Source organism: Protopterus annectens, chromosome 3.part0, assembly GCF_019279795.1.
Source record: "Protopterus annectens isolate FY-2018-M chromosome 3.part0, PAN1.0, whole genome shotgun sequence".
NCBI classification, from domain to species: Eukaryota; Metazoa; Chordata; order Ceratodontiformes; family Protopteridae; genus Protopterus; species Protopterus annectens.
The window spans coordinates 1,276,804,706-1,276,828,609 of NC_056731.1; the positions used below are offsets into that span (position 1 = coordinate 1,276,804,706).

General features: G+C 42.2%; 1 protein-coding gene across 5 annotated transcripts in view; it reads right to left on the reverse strand.

Annotated features, from left to right (window-relative positions):
* Positions 1-23,904, reverse strand: part of KCTD1 (potassium channel tetramerization domain containing 1) — a 643,332-nt gene that overhangs the window by 277,077 nt on the left and 342,351 nt on the right. Inside the window, exon 2 of one of the 5 annotated variants that reach the window (XM_044065437.1) lies at positions 17,448-17,478. The exons of the other annotated variants lie outside the window; for them this stretch is intronic. Within the exon in view, the coding sequence (XP_043921372.1) occupies positions 17,448-17,478 (31 nt within the window). The remainder of the gene's footprint in view (positions 1-17,447; positions 17,479-23,904) is intronic. 5 annotated transcript variants of the gene reach the window in all.

Below are 23,904 nucleotides of genomic sequence, written 5' to 3' on the forward strand. Positions count from 1 at the left end.
TCTGAGCATCCCCTCCAGACCAGCCCGGAGAGCTTTGGATCCTAGACATCCTGGATGGCACTGAGTATGACAGAGCAGACAGAGGTTCCAAAATCCCCAGAGTGGCTCTCGGCACCGAAGATTCTACTACAATGGGTATCAGGCATTCTGGCTCCGACGTTCCAGCTTGGCTCTGAGGAGGAATCAACGTTGAAGAAAAAGGTCTTTATTGGCTCCAGAACTGACTGGGTTGGAGCCAAGAAAAGTTTTGTCAGCGCCGGCGACTTCAGCAGTCTGCGCACCACCCTATACACATTGTCATCCAATAGGCTCCTGGAGGACCTAGAGGAAAGGGTAGTTGAGTGAGATCTCTGTAACTGGCAGATCTCAGAGTACGGCAGACCGGTAACAATTTCGGAGACCGACTCACTCTGCTCCAAAATCTGTGGCGCCAAGGAGCTTGGTTTGTCTGATCCAGTAGGTTTTGGATACGATTAAGTAATCTTTGCTGTCTTCTCTGGCAGTTCTGAATGGCCAGAAGAAGATCTCTTGGTAGGTTTATCAATTTTAGATAGAGACTTAGTCTTACTGGTGGTGCGCTGACTTTCTAAGCTTTCAGAGAAAGGAGACCGCAGAAGCCCTCTTACAATAAGTTTGTTTTTACTTTCTAGTAAAACCATCCTCTAAAGGAATGGCAGAAGGTACACGTTTCTTTTAAGTGAATGGCTCCAAGACATTACACTCAGATACTATGACCATCAGTCAAGGACATTTTCTGGGAGCACTTTTGACATTTTGTAAAACCAGCTGGCTTAATTTCCTTTTGGTCTTTAGACATTATGGCAAAGTGAACAAGCTACAACTATTTTTATATCAATTCAAACCATACTCTGAAAAAGATTATATAAGTATATGTATATATATGTATTTACATGACTAAAAACTGCACACCGCACTAATATATATAAAATTTTTGTAAAGCCTGCAAAGGAATTTTAAACAACTAGTCTAGAAAGGGGGGAAGTTAGCTTTACCCTCTAACTTAAACAGGTGCTTGGCCCTCTAACTTAACTGGACACAAACTTAACTAACTACCAGTTCTGGGAAAGGGAATACAACAACATTACAAACACAGAGATTGGAAACACTTCTAACTTAAACAGTGCTCCAACAAAACCTTAAAAGATACGGGTTTAGCACTTTAAACAGGATAGGAGAAAATGGCATGGCCTGACGAAAAAAGCAACGGCCAACCACAAAGCCAAAAATGGCTATATACGTATACACACATATATATATATATATATATATATATATATATATATATATATATATATAGTTTCCCTTCATATGATCGAATTTCCCTAAACACGAAATTCATAAGCCCGAAGTCAGAATCTCGAGTTTAAAGAAACTTGAAAATATGAAGGGGACATAAAAAAAAAAAATGTTCACCTTTCTAATGTTTTTGCAGGGGGGGCTTCACCCCCTGCACCCCCCACTTAAATATTCCTACTCCGAGATCGCACTACAGCGAAGGAAAGGGATATCTCCCGTTCCGCGCTATATGCATAAGTGCAAAATTGAAGACTTTCCAGTCCTCCGCTATACTGCGGTCACGTAGCATGTGGATTTAACCTGCAAGGGTGCAGGGGGACCTGGCCCCCTGCAGAAAGGTAAGTGAACCCTTTTTTCTCTAACCCTAAACTTCCCATTCACAATTTCGTGTGAATGGAAGTTCGAGATTTTCGTCTCGAGTTTATGCATTTCGAGTTTCCATTCATTCGATATTGTGAAGGGGAACCATATATATATATATATATATATATATATATATATATATATATATATATGAGATATATATATATATATATACATATGAACACAAACAGCAAAAGTGAAAAAAACACACTATAGTATAAGATACGTAAGTAACTAATATTGAAACTAATTACAAATAACTGTAAGTAAAAATAAAACTTTTTATGAAAAAATTCAACACTTAGCCATGGCCAAGATGAAGAACCTCCGATATGTTTATGTGGCAAACGAGATCTGGGGAATTACACCACTGCATGATGGGATAGATATTCAGCCACGAGCCAAGTGAAAGACTTCGACCTTTAGTATTCAGCCGAGTAGGAGCCGAGGATCGGCTACGAACCCCAATCAGTAGGAATGAAGGCAAGACAGGACAACATAACATATTGGCTTTATTTGCAAAAGATATTATTTTGTACTGATTAAAAACAGAATATCTCAGTGTTGTGTAACATTCTGAGACAGTTTCAAGTATTTTTGGGATATAAAATTAGTGAAGATAAAACTAAGGTTATAGCTCTAAACTATGTGACAACAAGAGTGTTTCAGCAATACCCATATTTATGGGAACATGATAAAAGGAGTATGGGTTGGAAAGGATTTTGTTATGGCAGCTAAGGATATGTGAGAAGGGACTAAACAAAAGGTAAATGCAAACATTCAGAAAGTGGAAGCTCTTGTTCGTGGATAAGGATATCAAGAAACTAGCAGTGAAAATGCTTTTAGTCCTTTCAGTTTTATACACGGGTCATGCAAATTCTTATCAACCACAGGAGAACTTGCGGACAATAAATACTAAAGAGTTGAAAGACTAACTGGGAAGGCAAGAGGACAAGGGTCAAGTTGGATAAATTCTTCCTTCCAATAGAAAAAGGTGGTTTGGGATTATTCAATTTGAAGGGATACTGAAGGGATACTTTACACAGTTAAGACTCATACATATATTTTTTCACGTACCAACTTATAACATAGTGATCCACTTTTCCCAGTAATTAAAGACAGTTCTTTTTGTTACACCCTCATGCAGGTAATTCTTGGAAGCCTAGTGTATTTTGATCATTTAAACTGATTACCTGTTCAAGAACTGTACTGTCATGAGATTTTCAAGTACTTCAATTTGCTTAGGCCTTTTAAATGCTGATGACCAAATTTTATGATGCTATTTTACTCACTGGGGCAATTCTTAATATAGTGATCCATCAAGCAATGGATTATAGATACATAAATAATTACTACGCTAGTCTAGCTAAAGCCTAGCCAAGGTTTCTCGAAAGAATAATGATGTCCTATATCCAAACAGGACACTGTGAACCAGGCATTTATAACCTACCTCTGTCCATACGGGATGTGGGTGCCAGGCCTTATACTGCCCATTCACTGGTCTAGGTTGTGCTTAAGTAGTGTTATCCGGATTTGAACCTTGATCACCTGTGTTCTAACTCTAAAGTCAGAGCATTTATTTGTGTCACAGAGGCAGTTACATTATAACCTGTAGAAACTACAAAGTGGAGAAGGGAATGCAAACCACATTAAACTCAGGGTTGTCAGAACACTAAGAAAAAAAGAAGTTATGTACTCACCATAACGTTCCATGTGAGTTGTTCATCTCGCCTTCATTCTTACGGATGGGTTCAGATCCGATCCTCAGCTCTGACTCGACCAACTGCAAAAGCTTGAGGTCTTCAACCAGCTCGGGGCCAACTCCCTATCCCATGATGCATCTTGATCTTCCCTCAGATCTTGTTTGCTGCCAACTGGCTACCTTTGACTATTAATATGCCACTCTTAAGAACTGGATAAGAGACAATACCCATAAATAAGAGAGGTCTAAGACCTCAAGTAGACTGGATGGGGGTTGGAGGGTGGGACGCAAGAGTGAAGGCGAGATGAACAACTCACATGGAACATTATGGTGAGCACATAACTTCTTTATGTGAAGTTGTTCTACCTTGCCATTCATTCTTACAGATGGGTAGCATCCCAAGCACCATCTTTCTCGGGTGGCTCACGGGAGAATGTTCTTCAGAACAGTGGAACCAAAGGAAGCCCTGTCCCCTGGAGGCCTTGTCTACTTTGTAATGAGTGATGAAGGTATGAGGCCTGGACCAAGTAGCTGGTGCAGAAATAGTATCTAATGGTAACTTAGCAGACAAGGCTGATGAGGTAGATACAGTTCTAGTAGAGTGAGCCTTTATTTTTTGTTGTAATGGAGCATTCACTGAACTGTAAGTGAAAGAAATACAATCTGATAACCATCTCAACAAGGTGACTTTTGTCACTGGAGCACCTTTTTTTGATTCCAAAAAGGAGACAAAGAGCTGTTCTGTTTTCCTGAATTGTCTTGAATTGAACTGAATGGTCTATGAACATCAAGTTTATCTTATTTGTGTACCTGGGGAAGAAAACGGACAATTCAATAGATTGGTTGAGATTTGTCTCTGAACAAACTGGGTAAAAATGATGGATTAGATCTGAGCGAGACTCTGTCATTATGGAAAATCAGATAAGGAGGTTTGATGGTCAAGGCCTGTAACTCAGAAATCCTCCGAGCAGAAGTGATAGCTATTAGAAATATGGTCTTCCATGAGAGATACTTCAAATCACAAGATGAGGCTGGTTCGAAAGGAGGTAATATAATTCGGGAAAGAACAAAATTTCGATTCCATGGCATGGCTGGAGTTTCAACGGGTGGTCTCAAATGAATAGTGCCCTTGAGAAAAATTTTAGAGAGTCGATGTGACATGACATTAGAACCTTGGACACCAAGATGAAAGTTTGAGATTGCTGCTAATTGAACTCTGATGGTAGCTGCAGTGGCTCCTTCATTGAAAAGTTTAGTCAGAAACTCCATAATAGATTAAATTGAAGTTAGGTACAGATCAATATCATTCTGAGATGCTCATATAGAAAATCTCTTCCATTTGCCAAGATATAATTTTCTGGTAGATGATTTATGAGAGGATGTTAAAATATGTTGGGCCTTGGCTGAGAGGTTGTAAATCCTGTCTATGTTTAGAATTGGAGGAGCCAAGCTGTCAGTTTGAGGGAGTGAAGAGCCCCAATGAATGGGTCAGAAGATCTGGAACCGGGTCCAGGAGCCAAGGCTCTTCCAATAGATGAAGCTGAAGGGAGGGAAACCAAATCTGATGTGGCCAGTAAGGGACTATTAAGATTATGGTCCTTCCCAGAGTCTTTGCTTTCTGTAATACTTTGGGTATTAAGAGGGAAAGGGGGAAAAGTATAAAGGAGACCCAGGGGCCAATTGTGCACCAGTGCATCCCTTGGGGCATCCCCCAGAGGGGGGGATTAGGGCAAAGTAGCTGCTGCATTTCATGTTCGTAGGGGTTGCAAAGAGATTGCAGCAAGGCTGGCCCCACCTGCGGAAGATGTCTTCTGCTACTTGTTTCTTTAGGGACCACTTGTGAGGCAAGAGAATTGCCCTGCTTAGCTTGTCTGCTAACACACTGGATTGCCCCGGGATGTGCATTGCTATCAGAAAGCACTGGGTGGAGGTTGCCCACTGCCATACTCTCAGGGCCTCTCGACACAGGGGATAAGATTTGGTTCCTCCTTGTTTGTTTATGTACCAGACCATTGACATATTGTCTGTCTGAATTGCAACTGTTCCCAAAGGGAGAGAGTCTTGAAAGGACTGCAACACTAGGAGTACTGCTCTCATCTCCAGGACATTTATATGCAGATGAGCCTTGTGCTTCTTCCACATGCCTCGGGCTGTTCTTCCCCGATAATGCCCCCCTATCCTATCAAGGAAGTGTCCGTGGTCACCATGGCTATAGGAGTGGGTAGAACAAATGGGCGGCCTAGAGTTGCTTGTTGGGATGTCAGCCACCACTGAAGGTCCTTCTTGCATGTATACATCATTATGATTTTGTGTGGCATTGGAAGTTCCTGAAAGGACCATTGAGAGAACAGGAGCCACTGTAGTACTCACATGTGCATCCGACCCAGAGGAATGGATATGATCGCTGCCACCAACGTTCCTAGCAATTTCAGTACCATTGAGACTGGGGCTTTTGTCTTTGGAAGCAGGTCTATGATTTGTTTTCATAAAACACAAATTCTTTCTGGAGGAAGGTTTAATGTCATTGTGATTGTATTCAGTTCTGCTCCTATAAAAAAGGTCTGTTGCGATGGCGACAAGGCAGATTTTTCTGAGTTTATGGCTGGTGGTGGCAGTGAGAAGCCAGACTTCTAGATATGGAAACACCTGGAATCCCAAACGTCTCAGGTGAGCCATGACTACTGCCATGCATTTGGTGAACACTCTTGGGGCTGTAGTGAGACCAAAGGGCAGAACCCGAAATTGGTAATGACTGGCTCCAAGACGGAAGCCTAGATGATCCCTGGATGGCCTGTCCATTTTTATGTGGTAGTACTCATCCTGGAGATCTATCGAGCACATCCAATTGTCTTTCCCCAGAAAGGGGAGTATTGACTGTAGCATGACCATCCGGAACTTTGTCTTTTTTACCGACATGTTTAGTCTGCTGAGGTCTAGAATAGGTCTCCAGTCACCGGTTTTCTTTGGAACTAAAAAGAACCTTGAGTAAGTTCCGAATCCTCTTTGGTCTGCTGGGACTGGTTGGATGACTCTTTTTTTCAAGTAACCTTTGGACCTCTATGGCTGCTTGTTCCCTGTGACTGGGTGGAACATCTGGGATTTTTTTCGCAAGAGGGGGCAGTGTGGCAAAGGGAATTGAGTATCCTCTGGATATGATACTTTGTACCCAGCTACCTTTTGTTATTTTTAGCCAGGTGTCTTGAGTACAAAGAAAAGCGTCCCCTGACTGCCTCCAGAGATGGATAATCGGGCCTCCTCTCAGGAGCGGTAATAGGGCTTCCCAAAGAACTAATCTCTGTCACCCTGATTCTGTGGACCCCCTACGCCGTGTGTACAGAGTCTTCCATTATTCCCCCTCCTCTGCCTCTAGAGGGGGTTTCACCACGTGTGTCCTGGAAAGATCCTGGAGATTTATGGAACCACATATTTCCACCTCCCCTCTCTTTGGGGTAGGGTCTAATCGGGGTAGAAAAACATACTCCGATGGCAGACAAAGTCTTTCCGTCTTTCTCACTCCTGTAGTGTTTCCTTCACTTTCGGTCCAAAAAGGGATGAGCTGTCAAAAGGGGTATTAATCAAGGAAGACTTAACGGGTTCTGCAAAGGAACATAGACGCATCCAGGAATGTCTCCTAAGGGCAATTCCTGTACCCGCTGCTCTGCTTGTTCCATCAGCTGCATATTAGACCAGATGCATGGAAGAGTTCACAACAGAATTAAGAGTAGAGAGCTGGGAAGTTACCGTGTCAGAAACTCCCGCAGCTACTGAACCCTGTAGCGTATCTCCCAGTTCCTTCAGGAGATCCCTTTGCAACCTAGTGAAATGTGTGAGATAATTCAGTGATCGAAGAACAAAAGCCACTGAACTAAACATACGCTTCCCATACCTGTCCATAATCCTGGACTCTCTATTAGCAGGATGAACAGATGTACAAGTTTCTGATCGTTCCTTCTTAATGGCCACTGCCACAACCATGGCATCAATGGGCACTCCTTTAGTTAGTAAGGTTTTGTCTTGAGAGCAGGTTATAAATTTATTAGGCCTCCTGGGAACAGGCTCTGTGGTATCCGGGGACTCCCACGCCCTCCGAGAGAGCAACTCAATCAACCCATTGAAGGGTGGAGACACCCAAGAAGTGGAGGGTTGAGATCCAAAAGCCTTCAGTAGGACTGACTTATCAGTAGTCTTCCGGGATTTACAGCCACCCCTGTGTTTAAGGATTTCTAGGATATCTGCGAATGAGATATCCTCTTAGGGGGACCATGGGGACCCTTCTGACTCATCTAAGTCAGTATCCAAGTGACTGATTCCTGTGGGGAGTCCAGATGCTTCCTCTTGCAAAGTGTCTTCCTGGAAAACTCTTCAGTATGAGCTTCTGGAGAGGTCTCAGAAGAGCATGGTTTGCCCAATGGGGTTTCCTGAGGCTCAGGGTCTCTATGCTTTAAATGCACCATGTGTTGTAGAGGCAGACACCGGTGCTTTAAGGGAGGGAGCTGCTGGTATTGACAGTGTGGCTGATGGTGTGGACAATGCCCTCCTCATGGCCTCGAAGGCCCCTCGGACCCGATGCGAGGAATCCCCCGGATCAGAGGACACAAGGGATTCTCCTGGCACTAGAACAGAGGGGTCCGCGCTCGAGGTCAGAGCCAAGCTCACTTGAGCCGAAGTCCCAAGAGGAAAAGTTGGTCTGCCTATCCTCCCCGGACCTGACCGGCGAGCGTCGACTCCGAGATCCCTCAGTCGTCACTGAAGATATCAGGGCAGTCGGGCCCGAGAAACCTAAGGTAGGTGTTGGCCCCGAGGGCTCCACGATCATCAGTTCCGAGCTCTCTGGCTCCGAAACTTTGAGGCAGATCAGAGGAGTAACAGAAGATGATGGGGGGAACTTGTGTCAGCTCTGAAGTCCCAGGGGTTGGTGCCGATAAAATTTTTGCAAGTGCCGGTATCTGCAAAAGCATCTTCACCACACGGTCCACATCCAAATTAGACATTCTTACTTGAGGCCCAAGAAGAATGTGTGGATGAAGCCACCAACTGTAAGATGGGGGATTTCAATGTAGGAGATACCAGCTCCAATGTCGGGGACCGGCTTCTAACCAAAACAACAGTCGGCTCCGTTGGCTGTGGAGCTGATGTTGAAGCTTTACTCAATCCGGTTTTTGGAGTCGATGGACTTTTTCTTGGCTCCAAAGAACTAGAAGATGTCTTAGAGGGTTTGTCATGCTTATCCAGTGCCTCTTGGAAGGAGGATTTTAAAAGACCTTTATCCATAAGTTTTCTCTTTCTCTCATGCAACACTCTAGCACTAAACAACTTTCTTGCAGGTGCACGTCACCCAAACAATACGCACAGTCGGTATATCCATCAGTGATGGACATCTTTTGCCCATATCTTGGGCATTTTTTAAATCCAGACTTGGATTTCTCTTGATGAGACATCCCATCAGACAACAGAGAAAAAAACATATGTATATATATATATATATATATATATATATATATATATATATATATATTTATATGTTTTTTTCTCTGTTGTCTGATATGATGTCTCATCAAGAGAAATCCAAGTATATATATATATATAAATATATATATATATATATATATATATATATATATATATATATGTTTTTTCTCTGTTGTCTGATAGGATGTCTCATCAAGAGAAATCCAAGTCATATATATATATATATATATATATATATATATATATATATATATATGGTTCCACTTCATATCATCGAATTATCATTTCATCGAATTTCAAATCATTGAGACCAAATCGTCGAAAACTCATCTTGTCGAAAACATCGAAACTCAAATCATTGAAAACTAAAAAGCAGCTAGAAATAACATCCCAGACACTGTTTACTACATTTATTATTACCTTTTTCCCCCACTGTAGTGCGACCTTGGAGTTGGTATATTTAAGTTACGGGGGGTGTTGGGGTGGAGCCCCCCACATGGGGGGTGCAGGGGGGCTTGTCCCCCTGCATAAACATAGTAAAAACTCTGTGGGATGTTATTTCTAGCTGCTTTATAGTTTTCAATGATTTGAGATTCGATGATATGAGTTTTCGACGATTTGGTCTCTATGATTTGAAATTCGATGATATGAAGTGAAACCATATACATTTTATATATATATATATATATAGATATATATATATATATATATAAACACACACACACACACACACATATATAACAACACAGCACACTACTCTTAATAATGCAAGATCTCTAAACAATTAAGATAAACATCAATATACTTGCCCTGTAAAAAAAAAAAAAAAGAAAAGGGCTCTAACACCACACAACTATGTGAGAAGAAATATTGGATAAGGAAAGTTAAAGGCTTAAAAGCACAGCCACTTATCGAAATTATTTAAATCTCTAAATAACTAGCAATTTACCAAAAATATACAATGGCCTGTAACTAAAAGGGCTCTGATTAACACCACACAACTATGTAAGTGGAAAAAGAGTTAGGGAGAACTTAAGGCCTAAAGAGACGCCACTTATCCAAGTTATTTAAACTACCTAAGAAAAAACTAGCCAATACCAGGAATGCACTTTAGGAAGGCTAACTACTATAAAGAAAGGAAATTTATTATTAAACTATCTAATTTAAGCTATGTAGCAAATTTTTAAAGAGAAAAAAGCAATAATTTTCACTGGCCAGAGCTGGTGAACATCTGATCAAGTTGCAGCAGCAAACGAGATCTGAGGGAGATCAAGATGCATCATGGGATAGGGAGCTGGCCTCGAACTGGTTGAAGACCTCGAGCTTTTGCAGTTGGCCGAGTCAGAGCCAAGGATCGGCTCCGAACCCATCAGTAAGAATGAACGGCGAGACAGAATAACTTCACATCATTCCTTAGTTAACTCAGGAAAATTATAGGTAACACCCATTTTTATACAAAGCTCGTCTAAAGAGAGTTTCGCACTGTGACTCACTGTCCTTCACTAACACTCACATGGGCAAATTCAGCTCCATCTTCACCTCTCCAACCCACATAAATGTTCTCCCACACACCACTCAAGTTACACCAGCTCTTGCCTCAACCAAAATTTACAGAATCCTGATAATATTTATGGCTGCTTGTTAAAGTGCTAAGCATCACTTAGACTCCCCTTCCTAAATTTGTTCTAGTCTATCCACAGACTCTGTCTCTGAAACATGTGGTGCCTCCATAGAAGGGCAGCCCCATGACAAATGCTGGTAACTACCAATCATGAGTCTTTGTAATTTAGTTTGCAAGGTTATAGAGCATATAAATGCCAAGCTGATAATCCATGACACTGGTAACCTCTAAACCCTTGATCTAAATCATCCTGGTTTTGTGAAAATCCAGTTTTCCTATTTAACCTGATTGACATCATCAACAGGGTCACTACAGTTCTAGGTGAGGGAATTACTGTCCATACTGCCTACCATGAATTAGCCAAAGCTTCTGTCATAATCCTTCATGTTAGACAGCATTATATGCAAATTACATAGACTCAATATCAATCCATTTGTAGTCGTCTTCTTTCATTTTTTTCTTGGTTAGGGGTCGCCACAGCGGATCACCGTCCGCTCATGATTGGCAGTGGAGTTTTACAGTGTCGAGTTGCCAGCCCAGTGCCCAACCTTCCACAGAAGGCACACACATGCACGCACTCACACCTAGGGCCAATTTAGTGTGTCCAATCCACCTACAGCATGTCTTTCGGATGTGGGAGGAAACCCACGCAACCACAGGGAGGACATGCAGACTCCACACAGAAGGCACCCCAGCCGAGGTTCGAACCGGAGAACCTCCTGCTGTGAGGCAGCAACGCTAACCACTGCACCACCGTGACTGCCCTATCAATCCATTTGTAGTCTGATGGACAGCAAACTGACAAGACTCGAGAGAGAGAGATAGAGGGCTCCTACTTTAACCAGAGAAATGGCACTATACTGCCATAGGGTTCTGTTTTGGTCCCTCCTCCTCTTCGGCATTTACTTCTCCAGGGCTAAACTACATGCTGAGTGTTTGTGACTAACCAAGCTTGCCAACAACTGTAAACTGGATGTAGTTATCAAGTGTTCTTCAGATACCCAAACTGAAAACAGGGCCATGACCATACCAGCACCTGGTATCAATCAGGGGTTCATCTTAAATGGAAAAAAAAATACTGCAATACAGTTACCTCTGCCAAAGCTATCTCCCCGTATTCATAGAGCACTTCTGGCCCTCCCATTAAAACAGATACAGTCCTCTTACAACACTTCTGGCACACCCCTTAAAAACACATATGGTCATAAGACACCTCAGAACCTATGTTGATAAGGAGCTCTTTTTTAACCATGATATCTCGGTCATGGTAAGGAAGTCCTACCTTGCTCAGCCTATCTGCAGAGGTGCATTTTCTAGGTCCAGAGAGGCTGTATACCCACTGTACTCTTCCCTTATCAGACCTATGCTGGAATATAATGTCCCTTTTGGAATGTACCTACCTAGATGCCTGGATCAGCCTGAACAACCTCAATGAGAGTAAGCCTTAGACGATGTAGGCTATCCTGAGACTAAAAGCCCTCTTGCTTACTCTTAGCTTATTGAGCTATAAAAAGATCCTGTTTTTATCTTGTACACCATTACTACACTAATAACCTATCTAATATGCTATAATAAAGACATTAACCTCCAACTCAGAATCAACACCACTCCCTGGAGCGAAAGTTTCCTAATTCAGCAATTTATCTACTGAACAGACTTGCACTACACATTAAAAAGCACAAATCCAAATAATCTTAAATACCAGTCAAGATGACGGGATGGGAGACAGCAAATATATGCCTGGATTATGTGTTAATGATCTTTTAACTCAGGAGAATTAGTATGCAATATTTTACAGTAGTGGCTACATTTCTCAGTTGTATGTAGGCCAAAAAACTTAGTAACTACCTATGAAAAAAGAAGTTATGTACTTACCATAACGTTCCATGTGAGTTGTTCTTCTCGCCTTCATTGTACTGATGGGTTCAGAGCCGATCCTCGGCTCCGAGTCAGCCAAATTGCTAAGCTTGAGGTCTCCAACAGCTCGAGGCCAAAGCCCTATCATAAAATGCACCTCTACCCTCCCCAGATCTTGTTTGCTGCCAACTAGCATTAAACCTACCCCAGATTTCAAGGAAATCATAGAGACAACTAGTGAGAGGAAACTTCCCAGGAGAACCAAAACCAACATAGAGCCTCACGAACTTCCAGACACTGGATGGGGGTAGGTGGGGGGGTCGTAAGAATGAAGGCGAGAAGAACAACTCACATGGAACGTTATGGTAAGTACATAACTTCTTTATGTGAAGTTGTTCAATCTCACCTTCATTCTACTGATGGGTAGCGTCCCCAGCACCACATACTTGAGTGACTCATGGGAGTACCTGCCTAAGGAAAGCAGACCCAAATGAAGCTCTGTCCCTAGAGGCCTTGTCTACCTTGTAGTGAGATATGAAGGTATGTGGCTTTGACCATGTGGCAGCTGCGCAAATAGAATCAATGGGTAGCCTGGTCAAGAAGGCTATGGAAGTAGAAACAGCTCTGGTTGAATGAGCTTTGACTTTGTCATGTAACAAAATGTCTGCTTCATGGTAAATAAAGGATATACAATCAGAAAGCCATTTATATAAGGTAGACTTGGATACCGGTGCACCTTTTTTAGACTCTGAGAAGGAGACAAACAACTGATCAGCCCTTTTATGGTCTTTTGTCCTGTCCAAATAGAAACAAAGTTGTCTATGGACGTCAAGTTTGTGAAGCATATATTCCAACTGATTTGAGTGACTGGGAAAGAAAACAGGTAATTCAATCACCTGATTAAGTGTGAAGTCGGAACAAATTTTTGGTAAGAACGACGGATTCGTCCTGAGGGAAACCCTATCTTTGTGAAATATCAAGTATGGCTGTTTAATAGAAAGGGCTTGCAACTTCGAAATTCTGTGTGCTGACATAATGGCCACCAAGAAAATGGTCTTCCAAGAAAGATATTTCAGCTCACAAGAAAAAACAGGTTCAAAAGGCAGAAGAATAATCTTGGATAGGACTAGATTAAATTTCCATCTGATCAGTGGTTTTAAGTGCATCGTACCCTTCAAAAAGGCCTTCGCCAACTTGTTAGACATAATACCATTTCCAGATTCACCTACATGGAAATTAGATATAGTAGCCAGTTGTACCAGAATGGTTGCTGCTGCAGCTCCTTTGTTGAACAGTTTGGTCACAAATTCTAAGATATCCGAAATGGAGGCCAGAAAGGGGTCAATGTTATTCTGCTGAGCCCAGCTGGAAAACATTTCCACTTACTGAGATAAAGTGTCCTGGTTGAAGACTTATGTGAAGACAAAGGAATATGTTGAGCTTCCTCTGATAAATTTTGGAACCTGGATATTCTGGGAGTTGGAGTAGCCAAGCTGTCAGTTTGATGGACTGAAGAGAAAAGTGAAGAGCTCCTGATGAGTGGGTCAATAGATCTGGCAGTGGGTCCAGGATCCAAGGCTCCTCCAGTAGATGAGGCTTCAGAAAGGGGAACCAGATTTGACTAGGCCAATATGGGGCTATTAAGATAAGTGTCCTGCCCAGAAAACTGGCTTTCTGCAAAACTTTGGGAATCAGGGGAAATGGAGGGAAGGCATAAAGGAGTCCCGGAGGTCAATCATGAACAAGCGCGTCCCTCGGGGATTGTCCCTGTTGAGGGATCAGGGCATAGTAGTTGCGGCACTTGGTGTTTGTGGGAGTTGTAAAAAGGTCGCAGCAAGGCTGGCCCCATCTGCGGAAAAGAATTTCCCCTACTTCGTTCTTGAGAGACCACTCATGTGGCAACAGAATTGCTCTGCTGAGTTTGTCCGCTATCATGTTGGATCTCCCCGGGATGTGCGTTGCTATCAGAAGGTGCTGGGTGGACTCTGCCCATTTCCATAATCGTAGAGCCTCTTGACATAAGGAATAAGATCTGGTTCCGCCCTGTTTGTTTATATACCAGACCACAGACATGTTGTCTGACTGGATTGCAATCGTGCCCAGAGGAAGAGAGTCTTGAAAGGACTGCAACGCTAACAGAACCGCTCTCATCTCTAGGACGTTGATGTGCAAATGAGCCTCGTGAACATGCCATGTACCTTGGGCTGTCCATCCCTGATAATGCCCCCCCCACCCGATCAGGGAGGCATCCGTGGTCACCATTGCAACTGGAGCCAGGAAGACAAAGGGAAGTCCCATGGTCACCGACTCGGACGTTAGCCACCATCAAAGATCGTCCTTGCAAGAGTTGGTTATCAGAACTGGGTGATTCATCGGTAAGTCCTGAAACATCCACTGTGTGAATAGCAGCCACCGAAGAATGCACATGTAAGATCTCACCAGGGGTATTGCAATGATAGCTGCTGCCATGGTGACCAGCAACTTGAGAATCTGCGATGCTGGTGCTTTGTGTTTTGACAGGAGATCCACAATCTGTTGTCGTAGGGTAAGCACTCTTTCTGAAGGAAGCTTTAAGGACATGTTGACTGTATCCAAGTCTGCTCCTATAAATATTGTATGCTGTGACTGCAATAAAGCAGACTTTTCTGAATTTACCATAATGCCCAGTTGGAAACATAGATCTAAGGCAGTGTCCCTTGCCTGAATAAGCTGATGCCTGGTGGGTGCGGTAAGGAGCCAGTTGTCCAAATACGGAAACACCAGGATTCCTAAATGTCTCAAGTGAGCTATGACCACTGCCATACATTTGGTGAACACTCTGGGGGCTGTGGTGAGACCAAAGGGCAGGGCCTGAAACTGGAAGTGACTGGCTCCCAGCCTGAAGCGCAGATGATCCCTGGATGACCTCGCCATTTTGATACGGTAGTACGCATCCTGGAGATCTACTGAGCACATCCAACTGTCCTTCCCTTAGAATGGGAGCATGGACTGAAGCGTGACCATCTGGAACTTTGTTTTTAGTACATATTTGTTGAGTCTGCTGAGGTCCAAAATTGGTCTCCAGTTCCCTGTCTTCTTTGGCACCAAAAAGAATCTTGAGTAAGTTCTGGATCCTTGCTGGTCTGTTGGGACTGGTTGGATGACTCTTTTTCGTAATAGTTTTTAAAACTCTACTGATGCCACATCCCATAGACTGGGAGGAACGTCTGGGATTCCTTTTGTTGGTCTGGGTTGGGTATGAAAGGGGATGCAATATCCTCTGGATATAACATTTTGTACCCATCGGTCTCCTGACATTTTTAGCCAGGCGCCTAGGTAAAAAGACAAACGTCCCCAGACTCCCCCCCCCCCCAGAGCAGGACAGTCGGGCCTCCTTTCAGGAGTGCTGATAGGGCTTCCCAAGGAACTGATCCCTGTCACCCTGGTTCTGTGGACCCCCCTCTGCCGCATGGGCATCATCTTCCATTATTGCCTCCTCCTCTGCCCCTGGAAGAGGCTTCACCTTGTGAGTTCGGAAAGGCTCCTTGGGTTTTGCAGAACCACATTTTCCCTCCCCGTTGACCTATACGGTAGGATCTTGTAGGGGTGGAAAACAACTCCTACTGCAGATAGAGTCTTTCTGTCTTGCTCACATCTGGTGAGGATCTCTAACTTTTGGTCCAAACAAAAAAGAACCATCAAAAGGGGCATTCACAAATGACGACTTGAAAGGTTCCCCAAAGGAACATAAGCGCATCCAGGAATGTCTCAGCAGAGCAACTCCTGTACCCGTTGCCCTACTCATCCCATCAGCTGCATAAGATACGAGGCGCATGAAAGAGATAATGATAAAATTGAGGGTAGCAAGCTGAGATGTCACTTTTTCCGCCACTGAATTGGCTACTGCACCCTAGAGAGCATCTCCTAGCTCTTTCAGGAGATCTCTCTGAAGCCTTGGGAAATGGGTTAGATAGTTCAAGAACCAAAGAGCAAAGGTCGTAGAACTTAACATGCACTTGTCATATCTGTCCATGATCCTAGATACCCTATTAGGAGGACGAACAGACGTAGAGGTCTCCGACAACTATTTCTTCGTGACTGCCGCAACCACAATGGCATCAACAGGTATGGGTTTGGATAAGAAGGGACTTGTCATGAGGAGCTGAAATGTACTTGATGGGCCTCCTAGGAACAGGCTCCATAGAATCTGGTGACTCCCACACCCTTCGAGACAAAAGATCCATCAACTCATCGAAGTGCGGAGAAACCCAAGAGGTGGAGGGTCGAGACCCGAAAGCCTCCAGGAGCACCAATTTGTCCCCGGTAGGTTAAGGGGCTGTCAATCACCCCTCTGCTTAAGGATCTCAAAGATATCCCCAAAGCAGATATCCTCAGAGGGGGACATCGGGGACCCTTCCGATCCCTCCAAACCAGTGTCAGACATGATGGATTCCTGGGGGGAATCTAAATGTCTCCTCTTACATAACCTCTTCCAAGGGACCTCCTCAGTGGGAACTTCTGGGGAGGTCTTGGAAGAGCAGGGTTCCCCTGATGGGGAGTCCTGAAGCTCCGGGTCCCTACACTTACGGTGGGTCTGCAGTGACGGAGAAGATTCTGGCGCTTTCCTGGAGGAGGTGGCCATTTCAGAGGTTGTGGCTGACCGGGGGGACAAAACCCTCCTCATGGCATCAAAGGCACCAGGGCTCTGATGTGAGGAAGCACCTGGGTCCGAAGACACCGAAGACTACTCCCACACCAGAACCGCCGGCTCCAAGACAGAGGTAGGAGCCAAACTCATACACGCCGATGCCCCAAGGGGGGAGAGTCAGAACTGGTGGGACAGTGTCAGCTCCCAGATTCCACCATCGGAGCAGAGGACATCAGGGTTGTCGGTGCCGACAGGTCGGAAGTGAGTATTGGAACCGACGGTTCCACAAATGCCTGAATAGCCTCCTCCGGCTCTGATGTCTCGATTCGAGTCGGAGGAGGAGCAGAAACTATAAGAGAGGACTTTGTCGGTTCTGAAGCTGAATGAGTCAAAGCCAACAGAATTTTAGCTAGTGCTGGAGCCCGTAAAAGTTTCCATACCACACGATCCACGTCCGAATCAGAAAGTCTAGAAGCCCAAGAGGAAGCTACAGACAGAGCTGGTGAAACCAGAATAGGGGATCTCAAGGTAGGAGATACCGGTTCCAAGACTGGGGACTAGCTCCTACCAACTATCTGTACAGTTGGTTCCGATGACAGTGGCGCCGAGACAGAAGCTTTCTTGGAGACATGCGGAACCTAAGAGCCCTTTGGATCTGAAATTGCTGAAGAAGAAGATGAAGATGAAGGTTTTGGTTTTCCTGGAGCAGTATCCAAGTCTGATTGAAAAGCAGACAATCAAGCCACGCTCAACCAACTTCCGTTTCCTTTCTGCCAAAACCCTAGCACTGAATCCATGGCAAATGGAACAGACCTCTTGGAGATGGACCTCTCCCAAACAGTAGACACAGGTGGTGTGGCCATCTGTAATAGACATCTTTTGATTACACTTACGGCACTTCTTAAACCCTGACTTGGCCTTCTCAGACATATTGGATAACACAGTACAAAGGATCACAGTACAATCCTGGTAATCAAAAACAACACTGAGAACAAGCTAAAGGTTATCAACAAAGAAATAGCCTAACTGGCTACAAATACAATGAAGCGAAGCCTAACTCGGCTGAAGCTGCAATAAGGAAATAAGCCTAACCAGCTAAAGGTAAATAACTGAAAAAAGCCCAACACTGCTATAAGCCTAACTGGCTACAAATAAACGGCAAAAAAGCCTAATTTGCCTTGAAGGATAGGGCAAAATAAGCCAACCGGCTGAAAAACGAGGAACCAACAGGGCCAAATGGCCATAAACGAAAACACAGCTTTTATTAAATAGCACTGTTAGAAAATGAAAGGGAAACCCCAAAACGGATAGTCTATCCTTGGTAACTCTCAAGAAACTAACAAACAGCAATTGTTTTAGAAAATAACTTCCAGAAAAAGAAGAACTTATCTCTCAAATGGCCTGAGCTGTAGAGAAATGCATGATCAGTTGCAGCGGCAAACTAGATCTGGGGAAGGTAGAGGTTCATTGTGGGATAGAGCCTCAGCCTCAAGCTTAGAGACCTCGAGCTTTGCAATTTGGCCGACTCGGAGCTGAGGATCGGCTCTGAACCCATCAGTAGAATGAAGGCGAGATTAAACAACTTCACATTCATAAGTATGATCAATCTTCTAACATAATTCAAACTTTATAAGTGTGAAAAGTATCAACAATAAAAACATTATATAAAATAAGAGCATCTTTGCAAGGGGGGCTTTGCTCCCTTGCACTCACTAACAAGGGGGGTGCACACCCACAATGCATACATACTAATTCTGAGATTTCTGCATCTCAGGAAAGGAGATATCCCCAAGATACTGCAATCTCAATCTTTAAATACACAGGAAACTCACATCAGTGATCACATATTTCTGGTATTTAAGGTTCACACTTTATTAAAACATCTAAATATGTATTGAGCCATCTCCTAACATTCCCATTTCCCTTCCTCCCCTCAATTTCATTATCTTTGTTCAATTCTACAAATACTATAGCCTGAGATAAATTTCATGTTTTCTTAAAAAAGGGAGAAGGGGTAGTCGGGCATAAAAAAACAAACAAAGAATTCTATGTGGAAGGAAATTTAACAACTATTCTATTACTGGCACATGCTTCATTGCCAATGAACAGACAGAAGTGACAGCACTGAAGTACTGAAATTCTTGTCACTTTCACTTGGATCTTCAACTTGATTTTCCCTTTAAGCAAATAAGAAAAGGATAACATTTTCCCTTGCACAATACCGAAAGGTCAAATATCCTACTGACAGATTGTAAATGTGATTATGGGGAATATATTAAATCTGAAGTTGCAATACCTCACAGCATTCCTCCCTACTTGGAAGTAGGGATGAAAGACAGTGGAATCCCCCCCCCCCCCAAAAAAAAAAAGAAATACTTTCAATGCATTACTGTGAATTAAAGCATTCTATTTCCCTTGAACTTGCACTTTATTTGGGTCTCTCACTTCTGATAGAGAGACCCATGCAATACTTGATATGGGCCTTCTGCAAGTTCTGTCTCAAGTCTCTCTCAGAGGGATGTGGAAACACCCACATTGCACATCTTGGTTTAAATGTCACTGTACTGAGTGACAACAGTAGCCAAGAACTCACCAGATTTCAAACTAACAACTTGATCAGACATTTTTTGTAGAAATATCTAAAATCAAAAGACCCATACCTATGAAGAAGCAGATCATGCAATATTAAATCTCTAAGCAACATTTCCAGTTAAGGTCTCAAATAATAAACTGAATAAGCAAAGTATAACATGAATGTCTAATGGCAACAGTTGCATAAAAAACATTATCTGGCTAAAGCATGAAGTATTACATTACCAAGGATGCCACAGGTAAGGGCTGAAACAAAAGGTTGTAGAAACAGGGCACATAGTCTGCCTAGTTTGGAGAGAAGTAACAACTGCAGCTTAGTGTGTAACTAATCTAACAATGTGTTACAATCTCAGCCCCCCTTCCCCAGAAGTCCTATAAAGAATTGTCTTAGGCCCATTTCATGTATTCTTTAGTTTCGTTTTTGAACCTATTACCACTTTGGGAAGGTGGTCCAAATCACCACCCTTACTGAGAAATAATATTTTCTTGAAAATCAAAATCACAACAAAGGAGGCCATCTTATAACACTGAGTTCTGAACACAGTGCAATTGGCACTCCAGGACTAATGCAAAAAATTATTTAAACTGACTTCTTTAGCTGACAGTTAACTGCTAGGAAATGCTTGCTCAATCTGTGGTCAACTGCTGCAATTGTTTTAATTTTTATACTGCTCATATAAGTTACCAAACTGTTTTCTGAGTCCTAGCCAGCAACCAGCATCACTTACACAGTACAAGTGTGCTTTAGCAAGCATGCCACCACAAACAAAAATAGCACAGAATTCTGCATTGCTGATCCCCTCCCCAAAATAATGGATATGGTAACCAATTCTGCAGGAGCTTTCAGATAGTAGATGGACATCCCTATCACTCCATTACAAGCACTGACACACATCTGTAATATGTAAAATATACAATATATTCCATGAAACTTGTCTGTGAAACAATAACACATTTATTCTGCTATCTAAACTACTAGAACACAATCTTTTCTTTTTAATGATTTTATATAGGCATAATTACTAATTTTTCAGTTAGTCCTCCACCTGATTACACAATCTCATTGCTGTGTAATTTGTAGGTCAAGATTTCTGTTTCATGAAGTGCTCAGTAAATCTGCCCAACTTCATTACTACTGTGTCCACTCCTGCCACTTCTCCCTACCCTCAATCACAACCTAACACACTCTTCCCTTCCACACAAAGTTTTTGTCTTTTTGTACCTGTTCTAAAGAAACTTAAGACTGACAGCCTTTGCTTCCTTCCTACCTTCACTCTATCTAATCCAACATTTTAACAATACTTCCTGTACCAATCAGACTTCCTCACCAGATTTCTGCTTGTCTTGACCACAACTGTTATTTTTTTGTTTATTCACTCATTTTTATACTACTGTTACCTCTATGCATTTCATATATGCATCTATCTCCCCCTCCCAGTGATAAAAGCCATGACCTCAAAACTGACCACACAACTAACTGTCAGAAGCATTCTTGCTCACTTTCAAAAGTTGCCTGGATGGTCCTTTACTGCACTCTTGACTGATACTGAGGTCTGGTTCCAGCCACATCCCTAATACTTGCTGCTCCACTCTGATAATAAGAGCCATGATTACAGCTTCTACAAAACAGGTGGCAAGTCACTTACTCTGTATAAGAATCATCCTTTTATCACCGTAGTCTGACTAAAACTAAATCCAAACCATTTCCTTAGCACATAAACTGCTTTTGGTGGCTCTAACTTTCTCAGAATCCTGGTCAGCGGTGGACATAAGACTTTTTCTGCCATGGTGACTAATAGACTTATTAATCAAACCTGGCCTTCTTGTGTATTAAGCCTTTAGTATGTTAAATAGCTTCTTCGTGTTGTCTCATGCCTCCCTTTTAATCTGGTTTGTCACTTCTTGGTCCAATCATATCCTTTTCATTGGGATCATGACATGAAATGGAGAGATTGGCCTAAACTCTGTATTGATGTGTGTTTTTTTTTAGAAATAATTCCTGTAAAATGCTATTCAGAAGTGATGAGACGTATTAGGGAACAGTTTTTGTGGCACATCAGGCTGTGATTTGTTTACTGTCTACTGTCACACAAAGTTGATTAATTAACTGAATCTAGTCCAGCTGGAAATGTGAGACTCTAGCTCATTGAAGGAGGGGAGATGGGAGGAGGAGTAGCCTGGCCAGGAAATGAAACTTGCACAACTGCTCTTTGTAAAAAGTTTACTTTATCTCAGTAATTTGTTGACACTTTTGAAGTTGTGCATCAACAAGGACAACATTTGTAAAACTCACTGCAGACCGGTCAAGGACATATGAGACTCTCAAACTTGGCAGTTTCCATTCTATGTGAATGGAAGTGTAGTCTGAGAACAAACGGGAGGGCAACTTTTTCTCACAATCTGAGCTCTCATAGTGCATTATGGGGCAGATTTATCTTTGAAAAGGAATTAGGATGTCTGCTCCCATGAGAGTAGAAAAGGATAAAAAATAAAATAAAATTAGGAATGAGTACTTATTTTGCCGTAGGCAGCTTTGGGGAAGTGCAGTAATTCATGGCAAGATAAAAAAAATGTTTTTTCCCCCATCATTTGCCCGTAATGGTCCTTTAATGATGGCCCCATCAAGCAGTCTATTTAAGGAAGTCTGAAAATATGAAACATGGTTGATTGCGGAGTTTTACATAATCTGCACAGCTGGTTGAAAAGACACAAAAGATACAAGTCAGGACCCAAAACAGCCCTCTGCGATATACGTCTGACTAACACTGTGATTTGAGCCTACAACACCATCCCATGACACCATACAGAGTCAGTTATGTAACCATACTTCTATCCAACTTATAAGCTTTGCAATCATACTTGAAATCTTTTTACAAGTCCATGTAATAAGACCACTGTTGTTAGCTTACTATTGAACAATGCATGATTAACCTCAGCAAATGCACTGCTGAAGTCACCAATATGTATGTCAACCTGCAGATCCGCATTTAAAACAGCAACGATTTTATGATGAAAATGAACACTGAGTTGTGGTAGACTGGTTTTACTAAAAGGTATGTTTGTGGAAAAATAACTTTTTCTGGTTGAATCTCATTTAATAGGCAGTACAAAACAACCACCTTCATTAGTTTACCAGTATATTAGGTAATAGAGATAAGGGATGATATTTTTTGCATCGGTTCATCACATCTGCTCTTTTAAGCGGTGTTTAATTTTGGCAGTTTCCTTAAAACTCTATTAAAATATAAGGCCACGTAGCAGTAATACCTCACTTTGAAGAGCCTTAAAATCCTTGTTACTTACTAATTCCAATCTAACCAGTTTGTTGGCTTTCAAGGAACTAATAAAATTAAACAGACTACTAATGTCAACAGAAACCATTTCTTCAGCCCATGTGGTCCTGCAAACTGTGAAAGTTAATTTAGTGTTAGAAGCAAGAAAGCTATTTATCAAGCATATCTAACTTAGAGTAGAACATACAGCTCTCAAACTCTTAGCACAAAAAATCTGGACAAAGCCCTCAAAATAGGGACAAATTGCAGTCACTGCTCTTATAAGTACAGAAAGTTGATAGAATAAAATACCTTGTGTTACCATGCATTTTCTGAAGGATATAAAGTCTGAAACCCAAATGCCTGTCATTATTTAGTGAATTCACTTCTCACTGATGTGTCACAAAAATCCAAAAAAAAATCACAAATTTTATGAGAAACAGGCCAAAAATATGAAGCAAAAATCTGGACAGTTGATGGGTATAGTAGAATGGCACTTCTTGCCATTACATCACAAATAAAGATTGTTTGCTTGTATGTTTGTCAAATAATATTTTGTAATCTTGTTAAATGAAAGTGTCATTTCCTCTGGTCTAGTTTAATGACTTACACAACATTAATTGCATCTACTTTTTATTATAGAATTTTAAGTTACAATTTACAGAAATTTTAAGACACTTGCTACTAACAACTTCAACTGACTTTGGAAGGTTATTCACTTTTTCTTATTTGAGATTTACTAAAAAATTAATATCAGAGTTAATTGATATAGACATACTCGACAAAATTACTGAACTTGACACAGGTCAACCCATATATCACACCATTTTTAGAACACATACATGTTTCAGAAACATATTGTGGCCTCTTCATGGAGTATCAATTACCTGAAGTAAATCATTTTTTCACAGGGGCTTTGAAATCTTTCTTGGATACAGAGTTACAGTGAACACAAACCCAGTTATTCTTGAGTATATTCATCAATCAGTGGTGGCTAGTGACTTCAAAGCAAAGGGGCACTGCAGTCAGCAACTAAATGGGTGGAGACAAATACAGTGGGCGAAGCTGTACTACAGCAGGTCAA